The sequence below is a fragment of the Nanorana parkeri genome, unplaced genomic scaffold (assembly GCF_000935625.1).
Source record: "Nanorana parkeri isolate BGI_ZX_2015 unplaced genomic scaffold, ASM93562v1 scaffold1226, whole genome shotgun sequence".
Lineage (NCBI taxonomy): Eukaryota > Metazoa > Chordata > Amphibia > Anura > Dicroglossidae > Nanorana > Nanorana parkeri.
The window spans coordinates 26,637-38,510 of record NW_017307494.1 but is presented as its reverse complement, the minus strand read 5'-3'; the positions used below and the strand labels follow the sequence as shown (position 1 = coordinate 38,510).

General features: G+C 42.8%; 1 protein-coding gene across 2 annotated transcripts in view; it reads right to left on the bottom strand.

Moving 5' to 3' along the window:
- Positions 1-7,110: 7,110 nt before the first annotated feature.
- CPSF3L (cleavage and polyadenylation specific factor 3-like) overlaps positions 7,111-11,874 on the bottom strand; it is a 28,323-nt gene continuing 23,559 nt past the window's right edge. For both annotated transcript variants that reach the window (XM_018568672.1, XM_018568673.1), the window contains exons 17-18: positions 8,909-9,038; positions 7,111-7,217 (exon numbers count right to left, since the gene is read on the bottom strand). In XM_018568672.1, coding sequence (XP_018424174.1) covers positions 7,152-7,217; positions 8,909-9,038 — 196 coding nt within the window. In that variant the 3' untranslated portion in view covers positions 7,111-7,151. The remainder of the gene's footprint in view (positions 7,218-8,908; positions 9,039-11,874) is intronic.

The window sequence follows — 11,874 nt, the reverse complement described above, 5'->3', positions numbered from 1 at the left end:
CTTACCAGATATCACAATAACAGGGGAGGGTGCTCTTAATGACTGTGGAATGCACCGCTGTATACATGAACAGTTTCAAAGAATATCGCCAGCGCACCGAGAAATACTTTCAGGATCACCAAATATTCATTTTATTGAACAATTGTCAAATGAAACCAAGCGCTTTCAGGGCCACAGAGGGTCCCATCATCAGGTCCATGTTAAGCCTGATGAAAGGACCCTGCGTGGCCCTGAAAACGCTTGTTTTCATTTGACAATTGTTTAATAAAATGAATATTTGGTGATCCTGATCTTTGAAACTGTTCTACATATAAGGAGACTCTATCTTCTAGTAGGCCTACCTCATCCAACAAGTCTTTGGGGTTTGTCTTATTATTTCCACCAGTGGCTTGAAGGCTAGGGGAGCCATGGGACAATCCTGTCTCATTCCCCTCTGTATGGGACATGGATCCAAGATTAGGTAAGTCCCTCAAATACGGGCAGTAGGTTGAGTATACAGTATTTGTATCCAAGTTATAAAAGTGTGTAAAAAATCATATCTGTAAACTGTGGGTCATATAAAGCTATTCAGTCGAATCAAATGCTTTATGGTATATGAACCTAGAATGACTCTAGGTATGGAAGAGGTTTGAAGATTTAGTGACAAATCTTTATAGTCATAGATCTGGTCTGGTTAAACCCAGTCTGGTTTGAATTTATGGGACGGGGTAACTAAATTGAGTCTACTTGCTAAGATGTTGGCCAAAATGTTAATATCTGTAATAATTGATATTGGTCTATAGGACTTATAATAACGAAGGTCTTTAGGTGGTTTGGGAATTAGTATACTTAAAGCTTCCCACGTTGAGGGTGGAAGAATCGTTTAAATTGTTTGTTTTTTTAAAAATGGAATACACTGGTCTTTATACATTACGTACTATTCTTCAATGTATCTGTCCAGGCCTGGTGTTTTATGTTTAGGGAAGGAGAAGATGACCTGCCCCATCTCCTCTGAATTAATTGGGGAGTCAAGTTGTTCCCTTTGTTAAGGCGTAAGGTGAAGTAACTGAAGGCAATTAAGGTAAGGTAGTGAGTCAGAAGTCCATGTGCACCAATGTTATCCATTGATTTGTGTGGCTGCCATTTTTGTTTAGCTATTAAGTCAGAAGGATTATTATGTGTTTCGTAAAGTGCGTTTATAAAATTTCAGGAAAGCTTTCATGATATTGTTGTTTCTGGTTCGCAGTCTGTAGTATACATCATAAATCCTGAAGATAGTGTAAGGGTCACCATACAGTGTAATATGAGGACCTACCTAGTTTATACATTTGTATCCAGGCAGACAGGCCCTTGCACTACATTGTTGTTTGGTAGATCTAGAAGATATTGTATAATCAAATTGTATCGAGTTTGGTGAGTTTTAGGAAGCAGTCCGGGTTTGGCCAGGATTCAAAGATGTGTTGATATAATAAAAATTTTATTTTTATGTCCCTTCTGCAAGGACAATATCGTAAGACATTTGGCTGTATTTCTAGGTCTGATGGGTATCAGGGCTTGCCAGGAATCGTCAACACTGTATACAATTTTATATTGTACTGTGGGTAAATTTAGCCAATAGGGACCCGTTCTCCGGGTTTTAAGATCTGGGGGGTTTGTCAATATAGGGATACGTTTCTGATGAAGAGTGATCTGAAAATGCATGAGGTAGTTAGCTAATGTGGGAGATTCTGAGGAAGGTTTACAAGGTGAAGAAAATATCTAATTTAGATAGTGTACTGTAAAGGTGCCCATACACTGCACGATTCTCGTACGAGAATCACGGGAAATCCCGCGATCGTACGATAATCGTGCAGTGTATGGAAGGCGTGCAACCGTTTCTACTGTACGGTCACATGTCTTCCGTCGAACCAGCAGGCTGGAAAACCCGCCGGGAATCGTACGATTCTCGGCGAGTGAGTGGCCTGCTGGTTCGACAACTGCCGAACGGGCCGGTGTGCGCACACAGCCCGTTTGCAGTCATCGTAAGCCCGTCCCTCATTACAGTCATCGTAAGCCCGCCCCTCGGGGGCGGGCTTGCGATGATCGCAAGTACGATCTGCCTGTCCAAGATGGGCAAATCGTACGTTTTTTTAATTACTTAACAGCCATCGCAAGACTAAGGTCTTGCGATGGTTGTTAAGTGTATGGGCACCTTAAGACTTCATGTGGCTGGAGTATTCATTTTTTTCAGGATTCTTCCACTGCCATAAACTCTATATTAAGTTCTATACTCATGACACCAGCCTTTCAATTCAGGGGCTATGTTCAAAATAGGGTACTAGGACTAACATTTCGCTATATCAAGTTTTATCAGCATGCATGTGACTAGTTTGGTTATGTCAAAAGGGGGAGGGATACATGCATTACCTGTGGCATAATGTTGCCCAAGGTACTTGAAATCCAAAACAACATAATGTTCACATTTTAAGGTTTTTTAAATGAGGATAGAAAATCCTCCAGAGAAAGAGGAAGAAGTGGCATTAAAGTTGTGCACCATCCCCAGGTGCACCTGACCTCCTAATAAATAACTGCAATATTAAAGGAACAACAATCCACATCAAGGGTATGGTCCATAAAAAGGTCAAAACACAAGAATAGGTAATACTGCCATTGGGTGCCCAATGTACAACAAAATTAGGAACCACATCCTGTTAACAAAGGCAAGAAGAGTTTCCCCAATACATTTGATGCATATATAAAGAATGACACACCATAAGAACAAAAATACAGACAAAAGGAAAAGAAATTCAAGAATAGAACACTTGCCAACAGCTCTGCGGCCATTGCAAGATCTTGCACAGATTCATGTACAGATCCTCCCCAATAACCCAACTATTCAGCTTGTATCCTGTATTTCAAAGATAAAATCACTTTTCTGATGAAAGCCGGAAATCTAAAAGATTTGTAATATGGTAGCATCATTGCGATAAATATTGACTTTTCTGTCTCCACCCAGAAACAGCGAGCTGCCTTCTCCAACAAAAGGAAGAGACTCCGAGATTAACATCTACCCTACAGCTTCCTTTACTTGGCCAAACTAAGGGGCGTAACGCAAGGTAAAACACATTTCTTCTCCTAAGAATAAAATCCAAAGCGCCAATAATGTCCCAACAGATGAAAATTAAGTGCAAGCGAGGATAACTAGGGGTGCTGCCCCACTTCAGCCTGGGAAGCTGCAACACTATGGGAGAAAAGAGAAGGGCGCCCACCCTAGTGTAGATGGTTTTTAATAATGTGAGCTAAAGTACAAGGTAAAAACATACTCACAAAGGAGAATCAGTAAAATCATATGAGATGAGCCAGAACGATATCTGAATATCAGCTGCACAGATGCCTGTGTATCATCAAAAGGAGTCCTGTGTTGATACACAAGCATCTGTGCAGCTGATATTCAGATATCGTTCTGGCTCATCTCATATGATTTTACTGATTCTCCTTTGTGAGTATGTTTTTACCTTGTACTTTAGCTCTCATTATTAAAAACCATCTACACTAGGGTGGGCGCCCTTCTCTTTTCTTTTCTCACATTTCTTCTCCTCTCCAAAGAAGCAGCTCAGCTGGCTGGACTCCGGATGGCCTGATCGAGCTGTGACCAATCCTAATCTCAAGTAAACCTCTTGTTTTATATTTTGCCTGTTACTATGTGGGAGTTTCTTACACTATCTACCAAGGGATCTCCCTCTCCTATCTATCTGCATACCACAGTGCTTACTGACATGTGCTCCTGTGCTGAGTGGAGACGACTCAACCCCATTTCTCACCTCAAAATCCTGTTTTGTGTTTCCTGACTTAGATACCAGTACAGCACCGCTACCTATCCTTTTATTCTCCCATTCTAACACTATAAGCTGCACCAACGCCTTTGGGTCTTCTGTCTCACCTTTTTACATATGGCTGTTCTTTACTAATGGAAACCCTGAATCACATTGAATTGTAATAAGACTGACTGGCATGTTGCTGTAGGGATGTCCTCTCATTATTGGACTGTCCAAGTATCAGAGTTAGATGTGTTTCCTACAGATGACTTTTTCTCTCCTGCCTAACCAATACTGAACCTGCTTAGTGGTCTTGTTATATTTGTGGATTCTTATCTAGGATCAACACAGCTACCTGCAGACTATTGCTGCTTCTCTGTTGCATGTTTTGTATCTGTGCTCTAGCAGCCTAATATGCACTTGTGTTGTACCTGAGCCGGTCTTCCAGATCAGATATTTTATTTGAGCATACTGTTCAATCTTGCGTGGTTGTTCTTTTTTTTCTTTATTTGTGTCGTTTCATTTTTATCCAAGTGGTACATAACACAATTTGAAATAATGCTCTTGGACATGAGGCTGATTCACATACAATAATGCAGCAATTATGTCAATAAAACGTGCTTGGTTGTTCTGAGATCAGCAGTGAAGGGCTAATTGTGTCCTCCAACTCTCTATTTTTTGGTTCAGTGTCCTCTGTGAACAGTGATAGATTTATTCTGACAGTCTTGATTGCGGAGTCAGGGAGGACTGACAGGCTTGTATAGCACCCATTATTTGTTAAAATGAGGGTTCTGTCATTGACTCAGTCAGTCTGAGTACTGGTCTTATCCTTAGCTGTAGCTCGTCCCGTCTGAGGGAGAGGAGTGGATTCAGGTTGTGATGGGGAAAGTTACCCCTGCAAGTGTGGTTGCAGCCTGGGAGTTGGTGCCATCTTGCTGCTCTTGAGCACACATACGCTGTGGCCGTTGTGCACCATTTTCACCAATTCGGAGGTGGTGAGCTTGTCAAAGGCAACAGTAACTGTGTCAGCACAGGAAACTCAGAGGATCGTTAGCAGCCGCAGAGCTCTGTTACCACGCTGTTTTAATGCCAGAAGGTGGACATGTTCCCTATATGTGAAATCTTTTGTTTACAGGATGGGATCAAAATTAATCTAAGTACACACACACACACTGTGCAGATTGTGATCTCTAGATTTACAACAGCTGGTGCCAGTTTGTCCTCTGGAAGGAAGAGGGTGGTTTGCGCTTAAAATGCAGATTTAGATCCTAAGGCTAGGTTCACACCAGATGCACTGCATCGCATTGCGGCCGGCTCACTTTTTTGTGGGGCAGGAGGGGGTGTGGCGAGCCATGGAAGTGACTGGCACCTTAGCCACACCCTCCCGCCGCAATACGATCGGCCGCACGGGATCGCAAGGCACATTATGCCTGCGGTCCGGTGCAATGCTATCAAATTGCTGCAAGCACTATTTTGATCACACCGGACCGCAGGCATAATGTGCCTTGCGATCCCTTGTGTGGCCGGAGTGCATGGCTACGGTGCCATTCACTTCATTGGCCCACCACGCCCCCTCCTGCCCCACAAAAAAAGTGAGCTGGCCGCAATGCGTTCTGGTCAGAATCGGGCCGGAATGCACTGCATCTGGTGTGAACCTAGCCTAAGAGATCAGTCTAAGTGCTGTTTTTAGCAGGAAACACAGAAGAGATGTGTTGTTGCCTGTATGTACCCCTTTTTAATGCGATGTAGAGATTTGCATCAAATGCTGGATTGTGTCGTACATGTATGCTACATGCTCCTGACTGCACCACTCTGAATGCTTTAGTGTGTTACATATTCTTGCCCACACTACTTTTCACAGTTGTTTGTTATATAATCCTGACCACTCACCTTTGCACCCAGTACTATGTCAAGTAATCCTGTTGGCACCACTCTGTTTGCTACATTCTCTTTACGTCTCTACAAGTGCTGTATGTTACATGATCCTGACCGTACCAGTCTATATGTGACATATTCTCACCTCCCTACCTTGTTCCTGGTACCGAATGTTACAAATCACTGACTACACCAATTTGTATGCTGTACCTGTGGATACATCCTTCAGGACTATACCATTTTTATGTTACATGCTCCTGAGCACACCACTGTATGTGCATTACACATGCCTGGCCGCACCACTCTGTATGCTGTGCTCTGTTTGTAATGTGAGTTTCATATTCCTGACTGCACCACTCTGCATGTTACATACTCTGTACACAGTGTTGTACTTTGCATTCTCCAGTCTAGTTTCTTTTGTACAGTTCTCCCTTCTCTCAGCAACTACTGCACTTGCAAACCCCCTTTCTCTCGCCTGCAACCACTCCTCTCAGCACCCACTGTGCATGCAGCCCCCCTTTCAGGACTCCCTGTACCTGTGCCCCACTTTCTCTCACCACCCACTGTGTCTGCATCCCGGTGCAAGCTTCCCTCCAAGCCTGCTCCATACATGTGCATGTTCCCATGCCTGCATCTCTCATAATTTGCACCAGAGCGGTCTCCGCTCATACTTAACATCTGCAAGCCACTGCTTACCACCATGCCTGCACGCCTCTTTCTCCCCAACTGACCCTTACCAGTAAACACATACATTTCATTCACTTCCTGTCTGCTAGACGCAGCAAAAAGTGAAAAGAAATCTCTCCAAATTGAGGGAAATATCCTCTTGTGCCCACATAGACTTCCCCTCTGTTCTTGTTCTGGGGACTGGAATCACAATCTTGGCTTTTTCCTTACTTTCAGTCTCTGCAACAATAGTCTGCAGGACAAACAAATGGAGCAAATCTCATCAAAAGGGACAGAGACCCCCAATAGAAACCCCCTTACCACTCTATACAAAACTAAAAAGAAAAACAGGGTTTAGACGCACTTTAAAGGGCTAGAATTAGTTTTACATTTCTGGACACTTATTAAAAGCTAAACAAGCTTGTAATCAACTTGCTTTTTTACATCTACAAAACCCCCCCTAAGTAATAAAAAAAAACCCAACACAATAATGATTTAAAACAAATGCTTGAAATATCTTTTCTGCATATATTTGACATTTAAATCAGGTACAATTAAAAAGTGTAAGTGCTAAGCACACACATTCTGCTCTATCCTCCATATTTAATATGGAGTCTATGATGCTTCACTTGGTCATGTGACTCATTTTTGTGTTATATCAGTTCCAAAAACGTATCCCAGAAAGCCACAGTAATGTTTCCTCCTCAGGTCCGGGACATACGCACATCTTCTGCCTGATACTAAGCAGGCTGTATCCCATACATCCAAATGTAACAACTTTGGCAGCACGGGGTCATCAGGTGATTCTTTTTCTCCAGGAGAGATGACGGCAGTAGTCTAGCTGGTGCCTTGCGGTAAGCCTTTCTTTAACAAAGACGTCAAGAAGCTCCCCAGCTCTTCATCCTAAGTAGAAAATAGAGAAATCAATTCACTGTATCCCAGGAATTCCAATGACAGTGCTGTGTCCTTTATAATGAACAATGACACTCTTTATTTTATATAAAAACTACCAATTTTAAGGTTAGTAATAACAAGCCAGAATAATGAGAGAATTGGTATATGGGAATTTTCCTGAACTTGTCACAAAGAGTGAGTACTGACTCAACGAGTCATTGGCAAACTGGTGTACACTGGAGCCATATGAATGTATCTCAAAGTGACACTAAACTCAGGAATTAAATCTTAAAAATGCATTCAAAGTACCTCAACTATCAACAAAAATGTATCTTATTTGTGTATCACTCGGCTGTAGATCCTCCAATCATCTCTGAATTGGTGGTGACACTGTCCTTCCTTCCGGAGAGCGGCTACTTTTGTTCCCCATGGTCCCTGTGTGTGTTGTAAAGTAGTCACCACTCCAAGCTCACTCCTGTGATGGACTAAAATCTCACCTTAGTTTACTAATTTGTATTGAGATTGTAGTCCATCACAGGAGTGAGCTTGGAGTGGTGACTACTATACAGCACACACAGGGATCATGGGGAACACAAGTAGCCCCCCTCCAGAAGGAAGGACAGTGTCGGCACCAATTCCGAGATGATTTGAGAATCTACAGCCGAGTCATACACAAATAAGATAAGAGTTATGTTCATAGTTGAGGTACTTGAATGTATTTAAGATTTAACTCCTGAGTTTAGTGCCACTTTAATATGAAGTGGATAGAATGAAGGAAGATGTGTATGCCTCTCTATAGAATTACCAGCCAATTGGCAATCACTTCTTTCTATGTAGTGAGATCTAACGGGACATTACAGTAGGGCCACAGTACTTAAATACTACTTACAGCATTCAGTGGTTTGGGTAAATTTGCCCGCCAAATGCTTGACGTGTATGTTCACTTATGCAGTGCAGAAAAATTAATCCTAGGTGCTGGGCAGGCATCTATATGTCTTGTCTGCCAACAGATCTCCTTTATGAGCGCCAGACAGCACAACCAGGTCCTGTCCAGGAAAGATCTCAAGTTTAAGCAATTTTTCTAAACCTGATTGCACTAAAACGGATGTAGTGTGAGAGCTTACTTAAACAATCCATTCAATTCTTATCCAACCAGGCAGCTTCCTTGCACCTTATAGTTGTTGGTAAAACTTACAGGGTTATTCACTAAAGGGTGAAGAGTTTGGAGAAGGCCGGAGCAGTGACCAATCTAGGACAACATACTGTAGCTGAACTGGAAAGTGCGCTGAATTGGAGAATGTTTCCCAATCATCTATGTTGTCTGAGATTGTTCACTTCTCCGGCCTTCTCCAACTCACCAGTTTGTGAATAACCCTGTAAATGAATTTTGCAATCAGATTGTAACGTGTAAAAAGCTTTGGACAAAGGAACAGGCATTCAAATTGCATGTATTTCCAGACTGTGGTCTTAGATCTATAGGTTGGTAAGAGCCGCACACCAGCTAGACTTTAATTAGATTTGGTGGGATCAACAAACTTTAATATACAACCCTTCCATTTATATCCAGTCACACAGGACCTTGCACTACTCTACAGATCTAATACATTCAATCTAAGTAAAATCTTACTGATGAGTGGCCAGCATACACAGCTCAACCCTATAACTGAATACTTCCAATTCTAATACACATGGCGACGAACCTGGTAGGTCCAGGATATAAGCAGAACCTTTGTGCCGGGGTCATCAGCATTGGTGGAGACTTGAAGAAGGATGGATTCCACCATGATGGAGCCATCGGGGAGGTGTTGTACCTGGCGTTCCTTCAGTACACTGAGGGAGAGAACACGCAATATACTTAGTTACTTGTTTTATTAGACAATACAAATCACTTGCTGGGTCCCATATTGTTCAACTTATTTATTAATGACATCGGGGAGGGTGTTAACAGCGATATTTCCGTGTTTGCGGATGACACCAAAATGGGGAGGGTAATAGACACGGACTTAGACACTATAACATTACAGGAGGACCTGGATAAAATAGGGGAGTGGGCATTAATGTGGCAGATGAGGTTTAATGTCGATAAATGCAAAGTAATGCACTTTGGAATTAAAAATAAACAAATGGGTTATACAATTATGGGTATGCCGCTGGGGAAGTCAGAAATGGAGAAGGATTTGGGGGTCATTGTAGACCACAAACTGAAAGGTAGCTTGCAGTGCCAGGCTGCTGTAAACAAAGCTAGCAGGGTCTTGTCCTGTATTAAAAAGGGGATGTATTGCAGGGACAAGTCTATAATTTTGCCACTTTATAGATCATTGGTTCGACCTCATCTGGAGTATGCGGTCCAGTTCTGGTCACCAGTACTAAGAAAAGATGTCCTTGAGTTGGAAAAAGTCCAGCGGAGGGCAACCAAACTAATTAGGGGTATGGAGGACCAGAGCTACGAGACAAGGCTACTAAATTTAAACATGTTCACATTGGAGGTGAGGAGATTAAGGGGGGATATGATTTCCATGTACAAAATGTTCAATGGTGGTAGCAACATTAGCGATAAACTGTTTAAAATTAACTCCGTTACAAAAACTAGAGGCCATCACCTAAAATTGGTGGAAAAAAAATTCCAGCACAAGGGGCGAAGGGGGTTCTTCACAGTAAGATCAGTTAGGGTCTGGAACTCACTGCCACAGGCGGTGATTTCAGCAAATAATGTGGAATTGTTCAAGAAACTTTTGGACGATTTCTTAAGGGACCGTAATATACAGGGGTACAGGTAATATACAGGGGTACATGTACTCCTAAAATGAGATCCTAATAGGTTGGACTTGATGGACTAATGTCTTTATTCAACCTCAAATACTATGTAACTATGTATATGTAACTTGCAGCTCACAGAAGTTTTAGCTGCATAAAGGCAGCCCGTTGTCATATCTTTGTGTGAAGTATCATCGCCGCTATACGGTCCATACACAAATGCAGCCCTGCACTGAGCATTTCAAATAACACTTGCAAATGGAGAGCACTCACTGGTCATCACGGCCACCTGACCAATGAGAAGTGCTTCCTAGTGAGCGTGGTCAAGTGACCCTGCTGAGCAATGAGTGCTCGCCATGTGCAAGAGTTACTCAATGAGAGAATGGTGCTTTGCACAAGGGGGGGAGATTTGTGGGGGTAATATAATTTTCTCATATTTGGTGAGAAACTGGAATTCCCCTTTAAGTGAACCCCGTCCCTCCATAAGCGATGCAAAGCACTAGAATATTTCTGTATTCTTGTTACCAGAGGGGTTGGCGGTGTCAGACACTGAGCCACGCCTGAGGCAGATAAAGACTAATGTGGCGATTAAGTGATCTAAAAAACAAAACTTTTTTACAGACCACATATTTAGAGTTATTATTGCAGTGTTTATTTTACATGGTTGCTATTCCATATTTGTGTTATTGTCCTAACTATAGATGTGTAATTTAGCCATTGAAGGGAGCAAACATAGTTTGTAATTCACCTCCCTTCTTAACTGCTGCGATAAGGGATTGACTTCAGGCTTCGTTCACACCATCCTCAGCAGTGCGTTCCAGCCCATTGTGGCCAGAACGCATTGGATCGCATTGCAGCCGACTCAATTTGGTGTGGAGCGGGAGGGGGGCGTGGCGGTGCATTGAAGTGAATGGCACCGCAGCCATGCGAGCGGCCGCATGGGAAGGCAAGGCACATCAATGCCAGTGGTCCGGTCCAGTCAGGAAAAAATGCTGCAAGCACTATTTTTTTTTCTGACTGGACCGCAGGCATTGATGTGCCTTGCCTTCCCGTGCGGCCGCTAGCATGGCTGCGGTGCCATTCACTTCAATGCACCGCCACGCCCCCCTCCCGCTCCACAACAAGTTGAGCCGGCCGCAATGCGATCCAATGCGCTAACAATCGGCCCGGAAAGTACGGAGGATGGTGTGAATGAGGCCTCATTAGGGAGGTCAATATAGTCAGTGAATTGACCAACTCATATGGGTTGATGTACTAAAGGAATATAGAGTGAGCTTGGTTGTAAAGTGGTGGTTGCTTCTTGTGCTCTACCATTTTATGTTATTTGCACATGATTAGGCTTTCAATGTAAACACAGATTCACCTTATTTACCAACATTCACTTCCCTGAGTGAACAGCTTCTACTCTGATCAACCTCACCGACTTGCATTTTGAGAAGGAACAGTACATTAGAGCTAGTTCACGCTAGAACTGCATGCGTCTGCACAGCTGCGATGCGTTTTACCACAATTGACACTTAAAATGAAATTTCAGGTGCGCTCCAGTGAATATAACTGCATTTTTGATGCAGTCCCTTGCGATCCGATGCAGCTAAAATGGGGCAAGCAGTGTTTTTTCTGACTGCATCGGAACATACTGCAGTGAACAGAGCATCAGAAATCCCATAGAAAAGCATTGTGATGTATTTTGGATGTAGCTGCCAAACTGCATCTGGTGTGAACTAGCCCTAAAACCATCATATAGTACTGCGAACCAGAAAGCAGAGCACTGCAACAAGCAAATATGGCTGCGCACACACACTATGTACAGACTGAAACATGTTACCGCACCAAGACAAGGATTTACATGCATCTCCAGTTGCTATTTCACATGCATATATCTAAATGTAAAATATTAAAATGTATTTTTTAA